This window comes from Scyliorhinus torazame, chromosome 13 (assembly GCF_047496885.1).
Source record: "Scyliorhinus torazame isolate Kashiwa2021f chromosome 13, sScyTor2.1, whole genome shotgun sequence".
Taxonomy (NCBI): Eukaryota; Metazoa; Chordata; class Chondrichthyes; order Carcharhiniformes; family Scyliorhinidae; genus Scyliorhinus; species Scyliorhinus torazame.
Genome location: NC_092719.1, coordinates 75,694,558 through 75,722,002, shown reverse-complemented (window position 1 = coordinate 75,722,002; position 27,445 = coordinate 75,694,558). Strand labels below are relative to the sequence as shown.

Below are 27,445 nucleotides of genomic sequence, written 5' to 3'. Positions count from 1 at the left end.
GTCACCAAATGTCATGAATCAAAGATATCCCAGATGATAAGACAAACATATGAACATAGGACACTGCCCCCACCACTTTCTGGGGAACAGAGTTCCAACGACTCACAATTCGGAGAGGAAAAATATCTTTGGACGTGATCTACCTGAATGGGTCAGAGCCCCGTAGTGTAAGAGATTAGCCTGGTGTTTCCCGGTGCTCGGAGCGCTAAGAAACGCCACACTATCTAACACCCACCCGGGTAGATCGGAGGCCTCAGCGGGAAATTCCCTGCAGTGTTTTCAGCACTGAGCAGCACTGCTCGCCTGAACTCCTCAGTGCAGCGAGATATCCGGACACCATTTTAAAATAGAGTCCAGGGGCGTCATTCTCCGACCCCCCAGCGGGTCGGAGAATGGCCGTTGGCCGCCGTGAATCCCGCCCCCGCCGGTTGCCGAAGTCTCCGGTACCGGATATTCGGCGGGGGCGGGAATCGGGCCGCGCTGGTTGGCGGGCCCCCCCGCTCGATTCTCCGGCCCGGATGGGCCGAAGTCCTGCCGATAAATTGCCTGTCCCGCCGGCGTAAATTAGAGTACCTATTTACCGGCGGGACCAGGCGGCGTGGGCGGGCTCCGGGGTCCTGGGGGGGCGCGGGGCGATCTGACCCCGGGGGGTGCCCCCACGGTGGCCTTGCCCGCGATCGGGGCCCACCGATCCGCGGGCGGGCCTGTGCCGTGGGGGCACTCTTTCCCTTCCGCCTCCGCAACGGTCTCCACCATGGCGGAGACGGAAGAGACTCTCCCCACTGCGCATGCGCGGGAAATTGTCAGCTGACGCTCGCGCGCATGCACCGCCCCGACATGTCATTTCCGCGCCAGCTGGCGGGGCAACAAAGGCCGTTTCCGCCAGCTGGCGCCGGCCTAGCCCCTCAATGTTGGGGCTCGGCCCCCAAAGATGCGGAGCATTCCGCACCTTTGGGGCGGCGCGATGCCCGTCTGATTGGCGCCGCTTTGGGTGCCAGTCGGCGGACATCGCGCCGTTTGGGGAGAATTTTGCCCCTGATCTCTCCCGCCCCCCCCCCCCCCCCCAGCAACCCCCAACTGCCTGCCCCCAACTCACTATAAGGAGGTACCCAGACCCGCTGCACCAGGCACACGTGGGCCCAAACGGCATGAAATATATGCCAGCTTGGTACCTTGGCAGCGCCCTTGCCTGCACCACCTGGGCACCTAGGCAGTTCCAGCCCGTCCGATTGGCGCCGTTTTGGGCGCCAGTCGGCGGACATCGCGCCGTTTGGGGAGAATTTCGCCCCAGATGTTTTTCTCAATGCCCAATGGTTCACAGAAGCCTGGGATGCCATTGATCCACCTCTAATGATGCAGGACGTTAAGAAGAGTTACCTGACAAACACTGTGCATGATTCAGAAGATAATGATACTGCTGAGGTAGATCACAAAATGAAGATAATGTCTGCAGTGGTGCTATTTACAGTGATGGTAAGAGGAGCTGTCTAATCTGAGGACGGCAATTCAGCCTTTCCAGGCATGTGAATAAATCCAAATAAATATTAACAACCTCAAGACTTACTGGTAGCTTCCTTATAATTTATTTCTAACATTATGTTGATAGGTACCAGTTTTGAAAAATAACCCTCTTAGTATCTCCTACTTTGACCCTGTGTCTCCATGGAATCACTTGGCACTTGTTATGTTAAGGGAATTCGTAGATGTTCATAGAATCCCGACAGTGCAGGAGGAAGCCATTCAGCCCATTGAATCTGCACTAACCCTCTGAAAGTGCGCCCTACCCAGGCCCATCCCCAGCCCTATCCCCGTAACGCCACCTAATCTGTGGACACTTAGGGGCAATTTATCATGGCCAAGCAACCTAACCTGCACATCTGTGGACTGTGGGAGGAAACTGGAGCACCCGGAGGAAACCCACGCAGACACAGACAGTCGTCCAAGGCCTGAAATGAATCCAGGTCCCTGACGCTGTGAGGTAGCAGTGCTAACCACTGTGCCACTGTGCTGCCCAAGTGATCGCAGAATTATATAAATGCACATTGTTGTAAGGCAAATTGAAGTATCGTATTTAACTGCAGTGGTGTCGTCAGTGTTAATTCACCAGACAGTAGTTTTTGTTTGTGTGTGATAGGGGCGGTATTACATATGTGACACGTGCAGTGTTATACAGAAGACTTAATATATTATACTTATTATGGCACCTTTGTTGATCAGACTCAGACCCTTGAGGGTAGTGTTGCTAACTTTTCGGTTGGTTCAACTGCTCTGTTTTATTACCTTTGCTCTCGAGTTGCCGGGTATCTTTATGATACCGCCACGAGGTTCAAGTCCAAGTAATGATCAATAACTCAATACACCGATTAGTAAGATTCAAATCAAAGCACATTTATTATACACAGTAATCGCTACTCATGCACAAATTCTACATCTAAACTACTTCTACAACTAACAGGCCTATACTTAACTTCGGACTGGCCCACCAGGTCAGGGGAACAAATGACCTTTCATTCGGGTTCTGAGTCTGCGGGATTCGAAGTTGGTACGGATTGGTAGCTAGGAGCGCCTATCTCGTAGCGAGCGTTGAATTAAGACTTACGGGCTTTCGGCGGTCACTGCACCGGTCACGGTCAAGGTTGGTTCGCATTGCTGGGTGACCCAGGCAGGAAGAAGAGAGTGAGTTGAACTTGGGAGCTTAACTTTATAGTCGCCAGGGGCTTCCCGCCGTTCGGGGTGGACCCTGTACCTGGTCCCAAGTGATTGGACTTTGTCCCAATCGCTTGGTTTGATTTCTCCAATACTGGAGCGTTTCCCTGATCGATGGGCGGTCTTGAGGTGTTCGTTAACCTCTTTTGTGTTGGCTCCTGCTGGCGCCGGGGAGTCTGGCTTAGTTTTGTGTGTCCCAAATGTTGCTATTGTTCCCGGGGATTGCTCATTAAAATGTAGATGGCTGCTACATTATTATGCTGATGGTCGCTGGTATCGATGCTGTCTGGGCTTTGCAGAGTTAAATACACAGCAGACCGGCACCTGCTGGTTTCTGCCTGTGTTGGCTGAATTTCCCTTCAGCCTTTGCCGTTCGCCATTTTAAATCGGGAGTTGACCAACTTAGGTGGCTCCAGTAGCTGGGGTTAGGATGGCATGGTGGCACTGCTGCATCACAGCGCAAGAGACCCAGGTTCAATTCTGGCCTTGGGTGACTGCCTGAGTGGAGTTTGTACAATGCAGGTTAGACGGATTGGCCATGCTAAATTGCCCTTTAGTGTCCAAAGATGCGCAGGTTAGGTGGGGTTATAGGGGGTGTGGGATGCTGTTTTGGTGTTTCGATGTTGACTTGATGGGCCGAATGGTCTCCTCTGCTCTGTAGGGACGCCATGTTCTCTATGGAGAAACTGGCATGTCTTTTCATGGTATAAAGCAGATGTAAAGCTAACCAATTTAAACTGGGTCAGCCTATTTCCAATCTGTACGTGGATTGTTCCCCCACTTTGAAACGTGTGTGCTGTAAAAGTGTGAATGAGGTGTCTGTGAAGTATCCCATTTTGAAATTAGTCAACAATGAGCAGGACAGACATTGAGCCTAAACTCCTCAGGATTCTTCAGGGGTCCCGCACCTGCCAACAAAAGTTGAGTTGTTTTTTTCTAAACTATTTTCCTGTGAAGCCAGGAGGAACAGGAACGTAACCCCTCCCTACCCCTTCAAATTAGCTGAAGGTGACTGCCAGCGAGGCAGTTGACCCAGCGTCTCTGACGGGGGCACGACCAACACCTGCAGCTGTATGTGCCCCGACTCTAGGGACCAAATTCTAACGAACCTCAGGCCTCTCTGTTAAGGCACAGCAGTATGTCCAGGCCTAAGAAAGAGACCCTGGCCAAAATATGCCTTTCTGATGCAACAAGGATGAATTCTATCTTTGTTATGGGTGTGGACAAGTGAAGAATGCGCAGTTCTAGATTATAAAAAGACGTCCGTAACCTGTTTCTTCTCTCTTTGCAGGTGTAACCTTCCTCCTCTATCTAATGAGTACACCAAGGACGCTGGGTACAGGACACACCTCGTGACTGCCAACCCAAGCATTATCGAGAAACGGTAAGGTACAGCGTTCTTGTGGTGTCTCAAAACAGAAAGCCAGGGTGAAGGCAGAATCTAGTTTGCCGGATTCTCCTCCCTGCACTGTGTTGTATCAAGTTGTTCAGTTTTTTGGCTGACCTTATGTGGATTAACGCTGATGCCAATATCTGTGCTAAGGAGGACATGGAGAAGCACAGCAGTTCTACTGGTCTGTCCTTTAACACTTGATCGATACAGTGATCTGAAACGAGCCCAGCAACAGTTAGAGTACCCTGTCGTTGATATGAATCATCAGGCCTTTTGCAACCAATTCCAAACATTAAGCGAATTTTACAGCCAATAATGTACACTATGAAGGCAGGACGTACAGCACACAATGGGCGTGATTTAATGGTCGTGTTGCGCCCGGCGAGGATGCTTGCGGGCCGGTTATATCATGGAGGGGCCCAAATCGGGAACCGGGCTGGCCGAGCGGTTTGTGATCTAACCGGCCCGCTCCCATTGATGCCGTTTGAAGCCAAGTCAGGCCAATTAAGAGCAATCTCCATTTCATTAGCAAGATGGAAGCCCAATCAAACGGACTTCCGTGATCTAACAGGCTAACCAGCGAGCGGTCACGCTTTAGCACTTCTATTTAAAAATGGGAACCTAGCGAAATGGCTGCCGAGGAGATCGGAGGAGCCATCTTCTTCACAACCTGGCCCAGCAGTGGGACGACGTGCTGGAGGAGGAGGATGTTCTCTTGGATGGCAATGGGAGGGGGGGGTGAGATCACCCTGGGGGGGGGGGGGAGGGGGGGAAGGGGGGGGGGAAAATCGCTCCAGATAGCCTGGCACCATCTGATGGAGATCCTGCGAGAGAATGGACATGTGGTCAGTGAGAGAGAAGGATCATTCTGTTTGATACAAACAACTCACTTGAGGCAGAACATCTGGGTGAAGGGGCAGTGGCTCCTTATCTTTGTGACACGGGCCAACCTCGCTGTCAGTGACCGCACTCTCCTCGGCCCTCTCCAGGACCCGTTCCTCATAGGGGGGGAGGACTCCGATGTTCGGGACCCCTCCACCCGTCTGGGCCCTTTCCCTCCTGTTATGGGAAACCTCTCCTGTGGGGACAGGGAGGGGGCATTGTGAGCCGCACGCTTGATACATCGGGAGGTCTGTGGCAGGTGATATGTGTGGGCACCGCAACTGGACATGGAGGGGTTGTGCCGGCGGGTGCCTGGGTGTACTGGGGCACGGGCACGGTATTGTGCCGGGGGTGTGGTGTGAGGTACAGTGCTGACTTGTTTGGGGGGGGGGGGGGCAGTGTTTAAGGGGGGGGGGGGGGCGGGCAGGCGGGACGGGTGCCAGGAGCCGGTTTTTACTTAACCCTCACTGCCCACTGCAGGTCGTTGTCTTCTTACGACATTGGATAGCGTCCTCCTCGTGATGCTGCCAGAACTAACAGCCGCTGCCACTGCCTCCAGGTAGCATTGGCGGTCCCGTGGCTGGTCCTCCCACCCCTTCGGGGGAACAGGGTGCCCGTCTCACTGTCCTCTCAGCGTCCACAAACCTGGCCAGGTCAGCGTCCCCAAAACGTAGAGCTGGTCTCCATGGTACGAGCTGAGTGGATTGTGTTTGGAGGGAGCTTGCATGTGCTTTGTCCTTGGGGAACTTCTGGACGCAGTCCATGCGAATCAGCTGGTGGGACCGCCAGCTCCGGCATGGAGACCATGGGATATTCTTTCTGGCACAAAATGCCGTTAAATACGACAGCGGCCTTGCTTGCCCGGCCATCGGAAAGCACCCGGGAAGTCCCAAATTTAGAACGTCCTCCATTAAATCACATCTAACAAGATCCACAAACAGAACTCTTGTTCTATAAAGGCTGTAAGGATAACCCCAGCAATGATTGACAAATGAACAGTCACCTGGACAGATGTAGTTAATTAAGGAAAGACAACACTAATTTGTTTCAGGCAAATTATGTTTAATTAACTTGATTGAGTTTTTTGGAGAAATTAACAGAAAGGGTTGATGAGGGGAATGTGGTTGATGTGACTTATATGGGGTGCGATTCTCCGACCCCCCACCAGGTCGGAGAATCGCCGGGGGTTGGCGTGAATTCCGTCCCCGCCGTGTCGCGAATTCTCCGCCACCGGAGATTCGGAGGGGGCGGGAATCGCGCCGCACCGGTCGGTGGGAATCTCCCGGCGATTCTCCGGTCCGCGATGGGCCGAAGTCCCGCCGCTGTCAAACCATGCCAGCCGGCGTGGATTGAACCACCTTTGGGACGGCGGGACACGGCGGCGCGGGCGGGCTCCGGGGTCCTGGGGGGGGGGGCGCGGGACGATCTGGCCCCGGGGGGTGCCCCCACAGTGGTCTGGCCCGCGATCGGGGCCTACCAATCTGCGGGCGGGCCTGTGCCGTGGGGGCACTCTTTTCCTTCCGCCTTCGCCATGGTCTCCACCGCAGTGGAGACCCCGTCCACTGCGCATGCGCGGGGATGCCGTGAGCAGCCACTGACGCTCCCGCGCATGTGCCGCCCGGCAAAGTCATTTCCGCGCCAGCTGGCAGGGCACCAAAGGCCTTTCCCGCCAGCTGGCGGGGCGGAAATCAGTCCGGCGCGGGCCTAGCCCCTCAAGGTGAGGGCTCGGCCCCTCAAGATGCGGAGACTTCCGCACCTTTGGGACGGCGCGATGCCGGACTGATTCGCACCGTTTTTGGCGCCGGTCGGCGGACATCGCGCCGATATCGGAGAATCCCGCCCCTGGTCTTTCAAAAGGTTTTTGATAAAGTATCTCACCAGGTTTTTCAGCAAAATAGAAATCTTGGGATAAAAGGGAAAGTAGCAGCATGGATACAGAATTGAGGGCGGCATGGCGGCGCAGTGGTTAACACTGCTGCCTCACGGCTGCGAGGACCCGGAATTGATCCCAGCCCCGGGTCACTGTCCGTGTGGAGTTTGCACATTCTTCCTTTGTCTGTGTGGGTCTCACCCCCACAACCCAAAATGATGTGCAGGGCAGGTGGATTGGCCATGCTAAATTGCCCCTTAATTGGAAAAAATTGGATACTCTAAATTTATATTAAAAGAGGATACAAAATTGACAGATTGACCGGAAGCAGCAGTGGCGAATGGCTGTGGCTTGAACTGGAGGAAGGTTTAGGGCCAAGGGGCTGGCATTAGGACCCTGCTTTTCTTGATGTACATTAATAACCTAGATTTATTTGCATAGGACATAATTTCAACAAGTGAGGATGTCACAAAACTGGGAAGTATTGTGACCTGTGAGGATAGTGATAAACTTGGCGAGGGCACAGATAGGCTGATGGAAGGGGTGGATATGTGGCAGATGAAATGTAATGCAGAGAAGTGTGAAGTGGTACATTTCGGTAGGAATTAAGAGAAAAGGCAATATAAAATAAAAGAATACAATTCAAAATACGTGGCAAGAGCAGAGGGACAGGGGTGGGACTGATGTTGTATGTGCACAAATTATATGTTGAGAAAGTGGTGAATAAATGGTACTGAGGCTTTAGAAATGGGGCGTCAATACAAAAGTCAGGAATTGATGTGAAACATGTATAAAATGCCGGTTTGGCCTGAGCTGCAATATTGGGTAGAATATTATCCTCCCGGGGGCAGGGTAGCAGACCGGTGGGGAGTGTACAATTAGGTATGATGCCATGAGCACATCTCCCAATGACTATCTACGTGCTTCCAAGTCCACCGCAGTTTTACACCTGGCAGAGGGAGACATTGGGCAGCCCTTGGGCCACCTGAGCTCTTACGTTGACATCTCGGGCCACTTCAGGCCTTCTTCCTGCCCCACAGTTTTTCACATGGCGGGTGGATGAGTGAGCCAGATTTGAAGCTCGCCAGTTCCCACTCCTGGGGTTACTGAGAAGAAAGGGGAGCGATACCTCCTTTATGGGGCCCATCGGAAGTTCACCCTCCCACTATGCCTGGCACCCCTGCAACCCAAGTTTTACCTCCACTTAGCCTGTGCACCCCAATCCCTGCCTGCCACCCTTACCAGGGCTCTCTATCCAGGCCCCGGCGAAACAGCACCCTTCAAATTTATAAGACCATATGAGAGCAGAGATGATCCCTTAAAACTGCCCGCTTCCATGTACAATACCTGTCCCTCAACATATCTTTGTTACATCTGCACACTTAGCAACAATGTCCTCAGTTCCTTCTTCCAGATGATTAACGTATATCGTGAATAGTTGTGGTCCCAACACCGACCCTTGCAGAACACCACTAGTGGTGGTTTGCATCCTGAAATAGACCCCTTCGTTTCCACTCGCTGCCTTCTGCCAGTCAGCCAATCCTCTATCCATGCCAGTACCTTGACCGTAATACCATATGGGCCCTTATCTTATGGCACCTTGTTAAAGGCCTTCTGGAAATCCAAACAGATCACGTTCACTGATTCTCGTTTGTCTAACTTCCTCAATGCCTCCTCAAAGAATTCTAACAGATTTGTCATGATCCCCCTTGACGAAGTCGTGCTGACTCAGCCCTATTTTACCATGTACTTTTAAATACTCCTTAATAATGGACTCAGAAATCGTACCAACGACCTAAATCAGGGTAACTGGCCTATCATTTCTTGTCTTCTGCCTCCCTCCTTTCTTTAACAGGGGTGTTACATTAGCTATTTTCCAGTCTTCTGGGACCCACCAGTGATTCATAGTTTCATAGAATCCCTACAGTGCAGAAGGAAGCCATTCGGTCCATCAAGTCTACACCGACCTCCTGAAAGAGCACCTAGGCCCAATCATAAGAACATAAGAACTAGGAGCAGGAGTAGGCCATCTGGCCCCGCGAGCCTGCTCCACCATTCGATGAGATCATGGCTGATCTTTTGTGGACTCTGCTCCACTTTCCGGCCCAAACACCATAACCCTTAATCCCTTTATTCTTCAAAAAACTATCTATCTTTATCTTAAAAACATTTAATGAAGGAGCCTCTACTGCTTCACTGGGCAAGGAATTCCATAGATTCACAACCCTTTGGGTAAAGAAGTTCTTCCTAAACTCAGTCCTAAATCTACTTCCCCTTATTTTGAGGCTATGCCCCCAGTTCTGCTTTCACCCGCCAGTGGAAATAACCTGCCCGCATCTATCCTATCTATTCCCTTCATAATTTTATATATTTCTATAAGATCCCCCCTCATCCTTCTAAATTCCAACGAGTACAGTCCCAGTCTACTCAACCTCTCCTCGTAATCCAACCCCTTCAGCTCTGGGATTAACCTAGTGAATCTCATCTGCACACCCTCCAGTGCCAGTACGTCCTTTCTCAAGTAAGGAGACCAAAACTGAACACGATACTCCAGGTGTGGCCTCACTAACACCTTATACAATTGTAGCATAACCTCCCTATCTTAAACTCCATCCCTCTAGCAATGAAGGACAAAATTCCATTTGCCTTCTTAATCACCTGTTGCACCTGTAAACCAACTTTTTGCGACTCATGCACTAGCACACCCAGATCTCTCTGCACAGCAGCATGTTTTAATATTTTATCATTTAAGTAATAATCCCTTTTGCAATCATTCCTACCAAAATGGATAACTTCACATTTGTCAACATTGTATTCCATCTGCCAGACCCTAGCCCATTCACTTAGCCTATCCAAATCCCTCTGCAGACTTCCAGTATCCTCTGCACTTTTTGCTTTACCACTTATCTTAGCGTCGTCTGCAAACTTGGACACATTGCCCTTGGTCCCCAACTCCAAATCATCTATGTAAATTGTGAACAGTTGTGGGCCCAACACTGATCCCTGAGGGACACCACTAGCTACTGACTGCCAACCAGAGAAACACCCATTAATCCCCACTCTTTGCTTTCGATGAATTAACCAATCCTCTATCCATGCGACTGCTATCCCCTTAATTCCATGCATCTTTATCTTATGCAGCAACCTTTTGTGTGGCACCTTGTCAAAGGCTTTCTGGAAATTCAGATATACCACATCCATTGGCTCCCCGTTATCTACCGCACTGGTAATGTCCTCAAAAATTCCACTAAATTAGTTAGGCACGACCTGCCCTTTACGAACCCATGCTGCGTCTGCCCAATGGGACAATTTCCATCCAGATGCCTCGCTATTTCTTCCTTGATGATAGATTCCAGCATCTTCCCTACTACCGAAGTTAAGCTCACTGGCCTATAATTACCCGCTTTCTGCCTACCTCCTTTTTTAAACAATGGTGTCACGTTTGCTAATTTCCAATCCGCCGGGACCACCCCAGAGTCTAGTGAATTTTGGTAAATTATCACTAGTGCATAGATCCCTAGCCATCTCTTTTAACACTCTGGGATGCATTCCATCAGGGCCAGGAGGCTTTTCTAGCTTTAGCCCCATTAGTTTGCCCATCACTACCTCCTTAGTGATAACAATCCTCTCAAGGTCCTCACCTGTCATAGCCTCATTTCCATCAGTCACTGGTATGTTATTTGTGTCTTCCACTGTGAAGACCGACCCAAAAAACCTGTTCAGTTCCTCAGCCATTTCCTCATCTCCCATTATTAAATCTCCCTTCTCATCCTCTAAAGGACCAATATTTACCTTAGCCACTCTTTTTTGTTTTATATATTTGAAGAAACGTTTACTATATGTTTTTATATTCTGAACAAGTTTACTCTCATAATCTATCTTACTCTTCTTTATAGCTTTTTTAGTAGCTTTCTGTTGCCCCCTAAAGATTTCCCAGTCCTCTAGTCTCCCACTAATATTTGCTACTTTGTATGCTTTTTCCTTCAATTTGATACTCTCCCTTATTTCCTTAGATATCCACGGTCGGTTTTCCTTCTTTCTACCGTCCTTCCTTTTTGTTGGCATAAACCTTTGCTGAGCACTGTGAAAAATTGCTTGGAATGTTCTCCACTGTTCCTCAACTGTTTCACCATAAAGTTTTTGCTCCCAGTCTACATTAGCTAGTTCTTCTCTCATCCCATTGTAATCTCCTTTGTTTAAGCACAAAACACTAGTGCTTGATTTTACCTTCTCACCCTCCATCTGTATTTTAAATTCCACCATATTGTGATCGCTCCTTCCGAGAGGATCCCTAACTATGAGATCCTGAATCAATCCTGTCTCATTACACAGGACCAGATCTAGGACCGCGTGTTCCCTCGTAGGTTCCATTACATACTGTTCTAGGAAACTGTCGTGGATACATTCTATAAACTCCTCCTCAAGGCTGCCTTGACCGACCTGGTTAAACCAATCAACATGTAGATTAAAATCCCCCATGATAACTGCTGTCCCATTTCTACATGCATCAGTTATTTCTTTGTTTATTGCCTGCCCCACCATAATGTTACTATTTGGTGGCCTATAGACTACGCCTATCAGTGACTTTTTTGCCTTACTATTCCTGATTTCCACCCAAATGGATTCAACCTTATCCTCCATACCACCGATGTCATCCCTTACTGTTGCCCGGATGTCATCCTTAAATAACAGAGCTACACCACCTCCCTTACCATCCACTCTGACCTTCCGAATAGTTTGATACCCTCGGATATTTAACTCCCAGTCGTGACCATCCTTTAACCATGTTTCAGTAATGGCCACTAAATCATAGTCATTCACGATGATTTGCGCCATCAACTCATTTACCTTATTCTGAATACTACGAGCATTCAGGTAAAGTACACTTATGTTGGCTTTTTTACCTCTGTTCTGAATCTTAACACCTCAATCAGTAACCTCTCCTAAGTTATATTTCCTCTTAATCTTTCTCCTAATTTTCCTTGTCGTTGAACCCATATCTTCATGTAACAACCTGCCGCGTCACTTACCATTAATGTTTGCACTTCCCGTTTTATTTCTTTTAGTATCCCTGGTCCTATTCACTGAGCTCCCCTCAGTCACTGTACCTTGTACTGTCGCCCTTTTTGATTTTTGACTATGGCTTCTCTGCCTTACACTTTCCCCCTTACTGCCTTTTGTTTCTGTCCCTGTTTTACTACCTTCCACCAATCCTCCACCCTATCCCATAACCTCACCTTGGGACATTTACCATGGGCAATCCACCTAACCTGCACATCTTTGGACTGTGGGAGGAAACTGGAGCACCCGGAGGAAACCCACACAGGCACGGGGAGCATACACAATCACCCAAGGTTGGAATCGAACCCGGGTCTCTGGTGCTGTGAGGCAGTAGTGCTAACCACTGTGCCACCACTTCAAAAATCACCACCATGCCTCCATAATCTCTTCAGCTATCTCCTTCAGAACCCTGGGGTGTAGTCCATTCTGTCTGGGTAATTGATCCACCTTCAACCCTTTCATCTTCCCCAGCACCTTCTCCTTAGTGATGGCCACTACACTCACCTCTGTCCCCTGACTGTCTTGAAGTTTTGATATGGCACTGGAGTCTTCCACCGTGAAGACTAATGCACAGTACCTATTCAGTTCCTCTGCCATTTCTTTGTTCCCCATTAGTACTTCTCCAGCCTCATCTGTCAATGGTCCAATGTCCATTCTTGCCTCTCTCTTACCTTTTATATATCAAAAAACTTCTTGCAATCTTCTTTTATTTATTTATTTTTTAAATTTAGAGTACCCAATTTTTTTTTCCAATTAAGGGGTAATTTAACGTGGCCAATCCACCTAACCTGCATATCTTTGGGTTGTGGGGGTGAAACCCACGCAAACACGGTGAGAATGTGCAAACTCAACACGGAAAGTGACCTGGGGCCGGGATTCGAACCCGGGTCCTCAGCGCCGTAGTTCCAGTGCTAACCACTGCACCACCGTGCTGTCCTCAATCTTCTTTTATATTACTAACTAGCTTACTCTCATATTTCATCTTCCCCATTACTGCTTTTTAAGTTGTCCTCTGCTCGCTTTTAAAGGCTTCCCGATCCTCTGGCTTCCGACTGGTTCTCTCCACATTGTCTGCTTTTTCTTTTTCTTTTTTGCTGTCCTTGACTTCCCTCGTCAGCCATGGTTGCCTTGTCCTCCCCTTAGCATGTTTTCTCTTCCTTGGGATGAACCTCTTTTGTTCGTCCCGAATAACCCCCAAAAAACTCCTGCCATTGCTGTTCCACTGTGATCCCTGTTAGGCGCCCCTTCCAACCAACTCTGGCCAGCTCCTCGCTCATGTCTTTGTAGTTACTCTTATTTAAGTGTAATACTGTTACATCTGATTGCAGCTTCTCCCTCTCAAACTGTAGGGTAAATTCTATCATATTGTGGTCACTGCTCCCTAAGCGTTCCTTCACTTTAACTTCCTAAACCAAGTCTGCCTCATTACACATCACCAAATCCAGAATTGCCTGTTCCCATGTAGGCTCTACCACAAGCTGCTCTAAAAAAACATTTCCGAGACATTACACAAATTCCTTTTCTTGGGATCCGCTACCGAACTGATTTTCCCAATCCACCTGCATATTGAAGTCCCCCATGGTTATTGTAATACTGCCTTTTCTATCTCCTGATTTATTTTCTGCCACACATCCTGACTACTGCTAGGGGGCTTAAAAATAACTCCCAATGGGGTCTTTTTTCTTTTGCCATTCCTCAACTCTATCCACACAGATGCTACGCCTTCCTATTCTATATTGCTTCTTGCTATCGATTTAATTTAATTCCTTACCAACAAGGCATCACTACCCCCTCTGTCCAGCTGCCTGTCGTTTCGATAGAACACATATCCTTGGATATTTGGATCCCAGCCCTGATCCCCCCTGCACACACATCTCTGTGATGCCCACAACATCGTACCCGCTAATTTCAATGTGCACTACAACTCATTTACCTTGTTTTGTATACTGTGCACATTTAGCTCCTGCGTTGACTGCCCCCCTTCTCATAGTTGTCCCCTTATCTGCTATGCCTGAAGTTCGATTCCTGCCACTTTCCATGCTCTCTGTCCTATTACGTGTTCTGGAAACTTTACTAACCTCTCTTGAGCCCTTCCCCCTCGTTTAACGAGCTTAAAGTCCCCATCATTAACCTGCACTCCTACCTTCTCCTTTAACTTTGATTTTCAAATTTTTTATACAATAAACCCTCCACCCCAACTTATCTCTTGATCCGGCTCCAGCGACAATCTCTGCTGCTGACTAGATGCAGTCCCGGCAATGGCCATTGCTCCCAGTGATGCTGTTGGGACCAGAGAACTGCCGGCCATTTGATTGTCTGGCAGTTCTCAGAGGCTGGACTGACTCCCCAGATGGGGCCAGATGTCTCTCCCTGAGCCACTTAAATTGCCTCTGAGCGTCTAATTATTGCGGGACAGCACGCTGGAGTGGGGAACCAGTTCATCATCGATGTTTGCACTGGGCATGCTTTGCCCTGTGCTGCCTGAACTCCTGTGCATTCTGCCCAGTTTTGGGCAGCACATTTTAAGAAGGCAGTTGAGAGAGGCTGCAGCAAAGATTTACAAGAATGGTTCCAGGGGTGCGGGACTTCAGCTATGTAGATAGATGAGAGAAAGGTCAAGTCGAAATTTGATAGAGTTTTTCTGAATTACGGGGCTTGGACAGAGTAAATAGGGTGAAACTGTAATTGGCAGAAGGGTTGAGAATGGGAGGACATCGATTTAGGGTGATTGGCAAAAGAGGCAGGAGGGAAGACATTTTTCACGCAGTGAATGGTTACGATCTGTAATGTACTGCCTGAAAATATGGTGAAGGGAGATTTCATAGAATTTACAGTGCAGAAGGAGGCCATTCGGTCCATCGAGTCTGCACCGGCTCTTGGAAAGAGCACCCTATCCGAGGTCCACACCTCTACCCTATCCCCATAACCCAGTAACCCCACCCAACACTAAGGGCAATTTTGGACACTAAGGGCAACTTATCATGGCCAATCCACCTAACCTGCACATCTTTGGACTGTGGGAGGAAACCGGAGCACCCGGAGGAAACCCACGCACACACGGGGAGGACGTGCAGACTCCGCACAGACAGTGACCCAAGCCGGAATCGAACCTGGGACCCTGGAGCTGTGAAGCAATTGTGCTATCCACAAGGCTACCGTGCTGCCCTAGATTCAATCGAGGCTTTCAAAATAAAATTGGATAATTCAAATAAAAGATTTGCAGGGACATGAGGCAAAAGGTGGGGTGGAGTGGGACTCAGTGAGTTCTTCTTTGCTGAGAGACAGTGTGGACATGGTGGGCTGTATGGCCTCCTTCTATGCTGTAACCATCCTATGATTCGTCTTTTAGCAACTTTCTAAATATGTCTACCACTGAACATTTGTCTGCATACACTCCCCAGTCTCACTGTGCTTCCACCTCCTTTAAAATGGTGCCTCTCATTCTCCTACGAAACTACATCACACTTCTCCATATTAACTTCATTTGCTATGTTAAAGATGTGATATATATCAAGGGTTATGACAATATAGTGGTTACGCCACAGGCCTTGTAATCCAAGGAATGTGAATCCAGATCACAACCACAACAGCTTGAGAATTTGTGTGCACATCAAGAGCGAATTCTGGGAGTGAAAAGCCGATGTCGGTAGAAATGGTCATGAGGGCGTCAGATTGTAGTAAAAACCCAGCTGATCCAATGTCATTCAGCAAAGTAAACATGCTGCTTTCACCCTATATGTATCTCTAGTCCCACATTATTGTGGTTCACTTCAAACATAGGGATTAGGAGCAGGAGTGGGCAATTCAGCCCCTCTAAACTGCTCCGCCATTCAATCAGATCCTGGCTGATCTCTTCCTGGTCTCAAATCCACCTCCCCACCTGTTCCCCATATCCCTTTAACCCGTTTTTAAAAAATCAAAAATATATCGATGAAACCATTTAATGACTCAGACTCCACTGCAAAATGGGGCAGCGAGTTCCACAAATTCACCACCCTCTGCGAGAAGTCGTTTCTCCTCATCTCAGTTTTAAACCTACCGCCTCTCAACCTACATCTCGAATCGTTCTAGATTGCCCTACAAGGTCCACCGCATCCTTCCTTGAATATGGAGATCAAAGACTGGACACAATACTCCAGATATGGTCTCACCAACACCCTATACCAATTGCAACAACACTTCTCTACTTTTGTACTCCAGTTCTTTTGCAATAAACGCTAAAATAAAAGGGGATTATCAAGGGTTGGGGAGTAAATGCTGTTCTTGCCACTGATGTCCATAAGCTCAGAATTAAGAAAGAAACAAATTAATGCAAACACATGAGGGGGAAGTGGTGGTGTAGTGGTAACGTTGCTGGGCTAATCATCCACAGGTCCAAGTTAATTCTTTGGGACCACCCACCACAGTAGCCAGTGGAATTTAAATCCAACTAATAATCTGGAATTGAAAAGCTGGCCTCAGTAATGGTGACCAGGGGCGTCATTCCCCGACCCCCCAGAGGGTCGGAGAATGGCCGTTGGCCGCCGTGAATCCCGCCCCCGCCGGTTGCCGAAGTCTCCGAAAGGAGAAAAGTCGGCGGGGCGTTAATGTCGCCGCTGCCGTCGGAGAATGTCACGGGTCTGCGCAAGGCAGCCGATTTTCGGCCTGCCGATATTCTCCCTTCCGGATGGGCCGAAGTCCCGTCGACGTGGTGACCGTTCACGTCGACGTAAATTAAACCTCCTTTTCATCGGCGTGACCCTGTGCTCCAGGTTCACGCCGACCAGCGTGGAGGTGAGTGACGGCCTGGGGGGTTGGCTCTGGGCAGGCGATGGCGTGGCCGCAGTCTGAATGCGTGAGGAGAGGTGTGTCTCGGGTTGTGTGTGAGTGTGTGCGGCGGGGGGGGGGGGGGTTAGAGTAGGCTGGGCTCCGGGGGAGTGCCGGGAGGGGGTCCGTGCCGGGGAGGGGGATGGGGGGGGTCCGTGCCGGGGAGGGGGATGGGGGGATCCGTGCCGGGGTGGAGGTTGGGGGGGGGGGGTCCGTGCTGGGGTGGAGGTTGGGGGTGGGGGGTCCGTGCCGGGGAGGGGGATGGGGGGTCCGTGTTGGGGGGGGTCCGTGCCAGGTTGGGGGGGGGGTCCGTGCCGGGGAGGGGGATGGGGGGTCCGTGCCGGGGTGGAGGTTGGGGGGGGGTCCGTGCCGGGGAGGGGGATGGGGGGTCCGTGCCGGGGTGGAGGTTGGGGGGGGTCCGTGCCGGGGTGGAGGTTGGGGGGGGGGGGGCCGTGCCGGGGTGGAGGTTGGGGGGGGGGGGGTCCGTGCCGGGGAGGGGGATGGGGGGGGTCCGTGCCGGGGAGGGGGATGGGGGGATCCGTGCCGGGGTGGAGGTTGGGGGGGGGGGTCCGTGCTGGGGTGGAGGTTGGGGGTGGGGGGTCCGTGCCGGGGAGGGGGATGGGGGGTCCGTGTTGGGGGGGGGTCCGTGCCAGGTTGGGGGGGGGGTCCGTGCTGGGGAGGGGGATGGGGGGTCCGTGCCGGGGTGGAGGTTGGGGGGGGGTCCGTGCCGGGGAGGGGGATGGGGGGTCCGTGCCGGGGTGGAGGTTGGGGGGGGTCCGTGCCGGGGTGGAGGTTGGGGGGGGGGGGGGGGCCGTGCCGGGGTGGAGGTTGGGGGGGGGGGGGGGGTCCGTGCCGGGGAGGGGGATGCGAGGGCAAGTGAGTTGGTCCACCTGGCCAGGTGCCAGCCTCCAACAGTTGGACCCATGCAGTCCATGCCACCTGGCTGGGGGGAGGAGGGGATATGGGCAATGATGACATGTCGTCGTTCCCCTCCCCCCCACCAGGCCGTCATGTTTTCCGATCATCCAGCGATGTTGGCCGCCGTGGCGGCAGCCGCTCATGTCTATGTTGCCCTGGTTGAGGAGGAGGAGGAGGAGGAGCGTGCCAGAGAGGCGGCGCAGGCTGCCGCAGAGGGACAGGCGGCACCCGCCCAGGCTGGAGGGACACCTGACCGACAGGACGAGGAGGGGGAGGAGGACGTCGCGGCCCCACGGCAACGGAGGCACCCGAGGGCGCCCCGTGTGTACCGGCCCCGGCAGTCATACCAGGACCTCACGGACCGGGACTGCAGGAGGAGACTCCGGATGAGGCGGGAAACCGTGGCACACATCTGCCACCTGCTGGCACACCTGTCACCGCGTGGCACTTGCGGGGGACACCCTCTCCCCGTGTCCGTCAAGGTTACGGTGGCCCTGAACTTTTATGCAACGGGGTCATTCCATGCACCGAGTGGGGACATGTCCGGCATATCGCAGACATCGGTGCATCGGTGCATCCGGGCAGTGACAGATGCCCTATATTCCATGGCGCACCGCTACATCCGCTTCCCCGTGGACCGGGCCAGCCAAGATGCCCGGGCTGTGGGCTTCTCTCCCGTGGCTGGGTTCCCCATGGTCCAGGGCGCGATCGATGGGATGCACGTCGCCGTGCGGCCACCTGCAGATAACAGGGCCGTGTTCACCAATAGGAAGGGGACCTATTCGATGAACATACAGGTGGTCTGCGACCACCGCATGATGATCCTGCACGTCTGCGCCCGTTACCCAGGCAGTGTACACAACTCATACGTGTTGTCGCGGTCATCCATCCCCGGCATGTACGAGGGACGCCATCCCCGGCTGAGGGGCTGGTTGCTGGGCGACAGGGGCTACCTATTGCGATCGTGGCTGATGACGCCTATACGGAGGCCACGCAATGAGGCGGAGAACCGCTACAATGATGCCCATGTAGCGACAAGGGGAGTGATAGAGAGGTGCTTTGTCGTGCTGAAGATGCGTTTCAGGTGCCTGGACCTCTCTGGGGGCGCCCTCCAGTATCGGTCAGATAGGGTCGGCCGCATCATTGTGGTGTGCTGCGTCCTGCACAACATAGCCCAGCAGAGGGGCGATGTGCCGCAGGCAGAGGAGGGCGGACTGGGGGAGCAGCAGGAAGAGGCGCAGTCCTCCCCAGATGAGGGGGATGGGGGTAATGGTCAGGGCAGACGGGGTAGACACAGGCGGGTGGCTGTCCACCGTTACCGGCTGGCCCAGCGGGCACGGGACAGACTGATAGCCGCCCGCTTCACTGACTAGATGGGCGTGGGAATCGGGTAGTATGGCCACAGACCGCACACCATGGCAACAGCCGACCACCCACACCCCCCACCCATCCACCCATCCAGCACCCTCACCCCCCTCCCCAACCCCACCCACCCCACCCGCATGCACACCACCTCCCCCCATTGCCGATCCACCTGCGTCACAACGGGCCGGGCTCACACAGTTGCGGGTGGACGCGTGTCTATTGCAGGCCATGGAGGATGATGACAACCCGCCCTGCGGTGAGCTCCTGGCTCTACATCGTTGGACTATGTCTGACCCATGGCCACAGTACCACCATCCACCCGGACCATCCCTGCATGCGGCTGTGACACTGCAGCGCACGGTCCCGTCCTCTGCCCGGGGGATGTTGATAGCGGCCCAGGGGGAAGGGGGCAGACTCACCTGGGGCTGAGGTAAGACCACCCCTCACACACACACTTGCGCTCAACGTACATGACACCCCCGCACGCTTTGGACAGAGCACAAAGGCAGCTTCTGTAGGTGTAACATTGACTTTAATAACCAAAGGAGTTCATGCACGTGCCCTAGCCCCTAAAACTCATCTGTGCCCTGCACCCGTGCCAACTTACTCAGTGTCTAATTGTTTGGCCTTACGGGCCCTTTGACTACGTCTACGTGGTTCCCCAGACGGTACAGCAGAACTGGAGGTGGACTCCTGTGATTCCTGCCCTCTGACACTGGATCCCTTTGGCGGCCGTTTCCTGGGGCGTCCTGGCCTAGATGTGTCAGGCTGCGGCCCGGGCGACTGGGATGGCGAGCTGCCAGCCTGTCCTGCCCGTTGCCCACCCGATGCACCTGGGACGGAAGGGGGGGAGTCCGAGGTGTCGCGGTGTACCGGGACCTCCCCTACAGGGGGAGCCGGGACGGACCACACCACCTCCTCCTCCCTCGGGGTGCCCGATGGCCCCCAGGCCTCTACATGGGTGGGGGATGCGAACGGACTGGCCATCCGACGCCCCCCCGACATCTGGCGCTGCCAGTCCTGGAGGCCCGTGCTGGTATCGACAGGGTCTGCAGGTTTGCAGCCATGGAGCCCAGGGGGTTGGCAAACCCGGTCTGTGACAGTGCGACGCCGGCTCGCACATGGCCACTGGCGCCGATGCCCTCAGCGATGGCCTGCAGAGACTGGGCCATGGCCTGCTGAGACTGGGCCATGGCCTGCAGAGACTGGGTTATGGCGTTGAGCTCCTCTGCCATCTGGCGCTGGCACTGGCTCATGGCCTCCTGTGAGAGGGCAGCCATTTCCTGGGCCACAGACGCCGCCTGCACGGAAAGCCCCAAGCCTCGCAAACCGTTCCCCATGTCTGACACCGTCGCACCCATTGCCTCCACCGCGGACACCACCCGTGCGGTGTCAGATTGGGTGGCACGCATGACCGGCACCACTCCCAGCTCCTGGACGTGGGTGGACTCCTCCACCTGCGACTGCAGCCGCCGCAAGCCGCCCGTCACCCTCTTCGCTCGTCTCCGGGTCGGTGGTTGCATCGGATCTATGTGTGGGTGTGGTAACTCCAGGAACCTGGGATCCATCTGGGCGGCAGATGTTCGCTTGGGCTGGGCTGCCCTCCGACCGCCCGGCCCCTCTGCTGCTCCTACCTCCACCTGCTGTACCGGGACGGCTGTGTTGTGCGCACCGGTGACTGTACCAGGCGCCTCATCACTAAAGTGCCCAACCGAGGTGAGTGTTTCTGCGATGGTGGAGGGTGTAGGTGACAGCAGTGGCGTTCTGTCGTGCTCTTCGTCCCACTCTGAGTCCATGGCACTTTGGGGTGGGGGTTCGTCTCCACCCATCCACTCTGAGTCACTGTCCGGTATTTCGTCTTCCTGGGTAGTGCTGTCCCGGGTAGGGGTGTCCTGGGCAGTGCTGTCCCGGGTAGTGGTGTCCCAGGTAGTGGTGTCTCGGGTAGTGGTGTCCTGGGTAGTGGTGTCCTGGGTAGTGGTGTCCTGGGTAGTGGTGTCCTGGGTAGTGGTGTCCTGGCTCGGATGTGACGGGGGCCTGTGGATGCCCCCCTCGTCGCTGGGTGGTCGCTCCCGCACGTGACGGTGATGTCGTCTCCCTGTTGCTCCAGGTCTCTCCGTCTCCCGTGGCCTCCAAGGGGCATCCTGCGGGTGTCGCATGCTGGAGGGTGCGGGTCTCTCCTTCTCCCGTGGCCTCGAGGGGCATCCTGCGGGCGTCGCATGCTGGAGGGTTCGTGTCTCTCCGGCTCCCGTGGCCTCCGAGGGGCATCCTGCGGGCGGTCTGCATCTGCGGGGATGGGTGCCTGGACGTTTGGTCCTGCGATACACAATGAAGCATTCATGGTTAGACATCAGGCAGTGATCAGGTGATATGGGGGAGGGGGGATATGGGGACAGGCTGTCGGTGGCTCACTTGCTACTACGCCCCCGACCTCTGCATCAGCAACCTCCCGGTCCTCAGGTCCGCCAGCCAGTTCCAGGGCCCTTTCCTCGTGTTCGGTCAGTGGCCTCTCATCAGCGGGGCCTCCTCCAGTCCTCACATGCTCCCTATTGTTGTGTGCACGTTTATCCTGTGGGGGGGGGGGGGGTGGTGGCAGGGGTAAAAGGCAACACTGTTAGGCAGGTATATGAATGCACGCCATCGGTTGCGCGTGCATTGCAGAGGTTAAGGTTAGGGCTGGATTCACTTGGGGATATGGGGGATATGGGGGAGGGGGGATATGGGGAGGGGGGATATGGGGGAGAGGGGATATGGGGGATATGGGGGAGGGGGGGATATGGGGGAGGGGGGATATGGGGGAGGGGGGATATGGGGGAGGGGGGATATGGGGGAGGGGGGATATGGGGGAGAGGGGATATGGGGGATATGGGGGAGGGGGGGATATGGGGGAGGGGGGGATATGGGGGAGGGGGGATATGGGGGAGGGGGGATATGGGGGACGGGGGGATATGGGGAGGGGGGGATATGGGGGACGGGGGGATATGGGGAGGGGGGGGATATGGGGGAGGCTCACCCTGCCTGCTCTGACGAGGTCGTTCACCTTCTTGTGGCACTGGGTGCCTGTCCGTGGTGTCAGGGCCGCAGCGGTGACGGCCTCTGCCACTTCCCTCCACAGACGCCGGCTGTGGCGTGGGGCAACTCTGCGGCCGTGCCCGGGATACAGGGCGTCCCTCCTCTGCTCCACCGCGTCCAGGAGCGGCTCCACATCCCGTGACTCCAACCTCGGGGCTGAGCGGCGGCCAGCCATCCAGTCGGGTGTTGCGGTCGGGTGTTGCGGTCGGGTGGGGGGGAGCAGCGTGGCCTTATGAGCCGTCACGCCGTGCGGCGCGTATGACGCTGCACGGCGTGAACCACTGCGCAAGCGCGGATCCCGTTACGTCGCTGCTAGCCCATTTCGGGCCGGAGACTTTGACCCATTTTTCCGACGTGACGCAAGTCGGATTTGCGCCGTTTTTTGCGCTGATCGGCGGACTTTCCGCCGATAACGGAGAATTTCACCCCATGAAACCTGGTTCATTAATGTCCTTCGGGGAAGGAAATCTACCATCCTTTTAAAGAAACTTCCAATTAAGGGGCACTTTAGCGTGGCCAATCCACCTACAATGCACACCTTTTGGGTTGAGGGGGTGAGACTCATCCAGAGTCAGGGGAGAATGTGCAAACTCCACATGGACAATGACCCGGGGACAGGATCGAACCCGGGTCCTCGGCACCATGAGACAGCAGTGCTAACCACCGTGCCGCCCTGTGGAAATCTACCCTTGCCTGGTCAGGCCTACATATGACCAGAAACTGAATTTGACTAGCATTATAAATCCTGTGGCTACAAGAGCAGGGTAGAGGTTAGGAATCCTACGGTGAGTAACCCACCTCCTGGCCCCCCAAAACCTGTCCGCCATCTACAAAGCACAAGTCAGGAGTGTAATGGAATACTCTCCACTTGCCGATATGAATGCAGCTCCAACGACACTCAAGAAGCTCCACACCTTCCAGGACAAGGCAGCCCCCTTGATTGGCACCTCTTTCACAAACATTCACTCCCTTCACCAGTGGCAGTCGTGTGCACCACCTACAAGATGCACTGCAGGAACTCACCAGGTTTCCTTAGGCAGCACCTTCCAAACCCATGACCACCACCATCTAGAAGGATAAGGGCAGCAGATACATGGGAAACACCACCACCTGGGGGTTCCCCTCCAAGTCACTCACCATCCTGATTTGGAAATGTATGGCTGTTCGTTCACTGTCGCTGGGTCAAAATCCTGGAACTCCTTCACCAACAGCACTGTGGATGTACCTACACCACAGGGACTGCAGCGTTTCAAGAGGGCAGCTCACCACCACCTTCTGAAGGGCAATTAGGGATGGGCAATAAACACTGGCCTAGCCAGCGATGCCCATAACCTGTAAGTGATATTTTTAAAAGACCAACAGCAATGTGGTTGGCTTTTAACTGGCCTCTGAAATGATGTGGCAAGCTACTCAGTTTGAGGGCAATTAGGGATGGGCACCGAATGATGGCTTTTCTATTGACACTCACATTCCACAAAAAATAAGTTAAAAAGACGTGAGGCGTGATTGAACGGGGGAAAACAGTCCAGTTTTGGGCACGTTTAGAGGGGTGTTTCTCAGAGCGTGCAGTGCTGAAAACGACCTCGCTATCAAACAAGACTTTTTTCTGGCCTGAGTGCGGCACGCCCCCCTGAGGACACACTTATCTTCATTCCCTGCATTGACGACCTCAGCTCGTCAGCACAGGAAGAGATCAGGGCGGCATTTATCTCTCAACCCCACGCATTAGCCTCCAGACCGACCCCCTCCCATTGCCCCAAGTTACTTCTTAGGAGGTCTTCGTGCCCACCGCACCCCACCTCATAAGGGCAGGGCACTCCCAGGCCCGATCCCCAGCACGAACAACCTGCCCCATAGGGCACCTTACTGCAAGCCTGGCTCCCGGGAGTGCTCCTGCCAGCCTGGCAGTGCGAGGTCCCCGGGGGACAGCGGGCGTGCCAGGGTATCACGCTGCCAGAGCCCGACCACCCGGGGGCCTCCGAGGCCTGGGAGACCCCCCAAGTGCCTACGTTTGTGTGAATCACTGCTAAATGGCGCCGTGGCGAGGTCTCCTAGGCACAGGCATTCGATCCCAGGCCTTGGGAGACTCCGTGCAGACATATTTAAGTGAACCTGACTGCTCGTGTATATATACAAATCTGGATCCGGCCCACTGAGGGCGAGATCCATTTGCGATGCCTCACGAGATCTTAGATCCTGTGTCCTGAGCATCGCAAATCCCGTGAGAGACCTCTCTCTCTCTCGAGTTTAACGACCTGGTCACATCCCGAGCCGGACGCGGCGAGGCCATACGATCGGGCCCGTGGGCTCTACTTCCAGCCCTCACACAGGAAATGATACATTTACAATGTTCACCCGGACAGAACAATAAAGGCATGAACACCACTTCTCTGCTCACCCTTATAGTCTGTAATCTCCAGCAGTTCCCACAGGCAGCTATTCATGGCCCTGCACCTCATGTTTTTGTGTCCATTTCAGTGGCTTGCCAATTGCAACGTTCCTTCAGTGCTAATTAACATTTTGATCAGACAATGAAAGTCTGGAGAGGGATATTCCATGTCACTGACTCAGTATCTCAATTGTCCATCATGAAAATACACAAGAGCTATTGAAGTCTCTAAATTTCCGAAACAGCTTTCTTTTGTCTTGATTGAATTCAAACCTTTTTTCTGGGCTTGGGGGGAAGGGTGGAGAGGTGACGGGGGAATGAAATGAAGCCCATTAATAATGCTTGACCTGCCACCAATTGCTCATCGCTCTTGTTAGTGGCTGCAGCCCATCCAGACCAATGCTCGTTGATTCGATTGTGAGGAAAGTTCTTGTTTGAAGGAAAACAAGAGAAGGGTCTGATCTATCCTGAATATTTCTTGCCTTCATCATCTGTCATGAACCTTGTCTCACTCCCCAGTAATGGGAGGCAGCCTGATGTTGGTTTATTGACAACGCACCTCTCAGTAGTATTTATAATAGGCTGATTATTTGTTTTTTGTTCCAAACCTACCCTCAAATGGCCGGCAGACACTGAATTGCTGCAATCTACTCACATCGTAGCGTACAACAAAATCCCGACTTTCTAAATTTCAGTGCTGGTTTTAAATAAACAAAATCTCCTGCTGGGCTAAAGAGCCTTTTAATTAATATCTAAATTAATCTGCTTATTCCGGACTATAAATGTACATGAATGTACTGAAAACCACTGGTAAGAAACAACTTGTATTCACATACCACAATAATATCTGTCGTCAGGGAATTCCAAGCATATCACAACCAATTCATTCAACTATGAAGTACAGTCACTCTAGTCACGAAGACAAAATTGTTTCAGTGCATCAGTGCTGAGAAATTCAAATGTATCTGTTTTAGGGAGGGTGCAGAGGTGCACTTGTAATACAGAGAACAGGTGAAGGATGAGATTTCTGGGGTTTGGAATATTTTGCCTTCCTTCGAGAACCTTCATGTTACACCTTTTTGTAGGTTTAATACGAGGTGAGGCTACAGCTTTGTAATAGAAGCTCATGGTGAGGGAGAAGAATTGAAGCTGCCAAGTGCAGCAGTCAGAAAGTCTGACTCATAGCTTTTCCAATTTTTCACGCATCAAGATGAGTAACAGGACAATAGGGAAGGATGATTTGTGTTTCTGATGTATAAATGGGTGGCACATTGTATTCTATCATCTTGTAGTAAAGGTCAAAATCTATTTTCCTTCCTTATTGCTTGCTGTACCTATGTTAACTTTTAGAAGGAGCACCAATACTTAATAGTTCCTTAGCTTTCAGAAAATATTCCTTTTTTTATTCTTCCTACCTTTGTGATTAACATCATGGGCGTCATTCTCCGACCCCCCGCCGGGTCGGAGAATGGCCGTTGGCCGCCGTGAATCCCGCCCCCGCCGAAGTCTCCGAAGGGAGAAAAGTCGGCGGGGCGTTAATGGCGCCGCTGCCGCGGAGAATGTCACGGGTCTGCGCAAGGCAGCCGATTTTCGGCCTGCCGATATTCTCCCTCCCGGATGGGCCGAAGTCCCGTCGACGTGATGACCGTTCACGTCGACGTGAATCAAACCTCCTTTTCATCGGCGTGACCCGGTGCTCCAGGTTCATGCCGACCAGCGAGGAGGTGAGTGACGGCCTGGGGGGTTGGCTCTGGGCAGGAAATGGCGTGGCCGCAGACTGATTGCGTGAGGAGAGGTGTGTCTCGGCTTGTGTGTGTGTGTGTGCGGCGGGGGGGGGGGGGGGGGGGTGGTGGTTAGAGTAGGCTGGGCTCCAGGGGAGTGCCGGGAGGGGGTCCGTGCCGGGGTGGAGGTTGGGGGTTGGGGGGGGTCCGTGCTGGGGTGGAGGTTGGGGGTTGGGGGGGGTCCGTGCTGGGGTGGAGGTTGGGGAGGGGGTCCGTGCTGGGGTGGAGGTTGGGGGTTGGGGGGGGTCCGTGCCGGGGTGGAGGTTGGGGGTTGGGGGGTGTCCGTGCTGGAGTGGAGGTTGGGTGTTGGGGGGGGGTCCGTGCTGGGGTGGAGGTTGGGGAGGGGGTCCGTGCCGGGGTGGAGGTTGGGGGTTGGGGGGGGTCCGTGCTGGGGTGGAGGTTGGGGGTTGGGGGGGGGGGGTCCGTGCTGGGGTGGAGGTTGGGGAGGGGGTCCGTGCTGGGGTGGAGGTTGGGGAGGGGGTCCGTGCCGGGGTGGAGGTTGGGGAGGGGGTCCGTGCCGGGGTGGAGGTTGGGGGTTGGGGGGGGTCCGTGCTGGGGTGGAGGTTGGGGAGGGGGTCCGTGCTGGGGTGGAGATTGGGGAGGGGGTCCGTGCCGGGGTGGAGGTTGGGGAGGGGGTCCGTGCCGGGGTGGAGGTTGGGGGGGGTCCGTGCTGGGGTGGAGGTTGGGGAGGGGGTCCGTGCCGAGGAGGGTGATGGGAGGGCAAATGAGTTGGTCCACCTGGCCAGGTGCCAGCCTCCAACAGTTGGACCCATGCGGTCCATGCCACCTGGCTGGGGGGAGGAGGGGATATGGGCAATGATGACATGTCGTCGTTCCCCTCCCCCCCCACCAGGCCGTCATGTTTTCAGACCATCCAGCGATGTTGGCCGCCGTGGTGGCAGCTGCTCATGTCTATGTTGCGCTGGATGAGGAGGAGGAGGAGGAGCGTGCCAGAGAGGCGGCGCAGGCTGCCGCAGAGGGACAGGCGGCAGCCGCCCAGGCTGGAGGGACACCTGACCGACAGGACGAGGAGGGGGAGGAGGACGTCGCGGCCCCACGGCAACGGAGGCACCCGAGGGCGCCCCGTGTGTACCGGCCCCGGCAGTCATACCAGGACCTCACGGACCGGGAATTCAGGAGGAGACTCCAGATGAGGCGGGAAACCGTGGCACACATCTGCCACCTGCTGGCACACCTGTCACCGC

The 27,445-nt window shown here is 53.7% G+C and overlaps 1 protein-coding gene across 2 annotated transcripts in view; it reads left to right on the top strand.

The window, feature by feature from the left end:
- Positions 1–27,445, top strand: part of st8sia1 (ST8 alpha-N-acetyl-neuraminide alpha-2,8-sialyltransferase 1) — a 145,088-nt gene that overhangs the window by 100,163 nt on the left and 17,480 nt on the right. For both annotated transcript variants that reach the window (XM_072471783.1, XM_072471784.1), the window contains one exon: positions 3,998–4,090. In XM_072471783.1, coding sequence (XP_072327884.1) covers positions 3,998–4,090 — 93 coding nt within the window. The remainder of the gene's footprint in view (positions 1–3,997; positions 4,091–27,445) is intronic.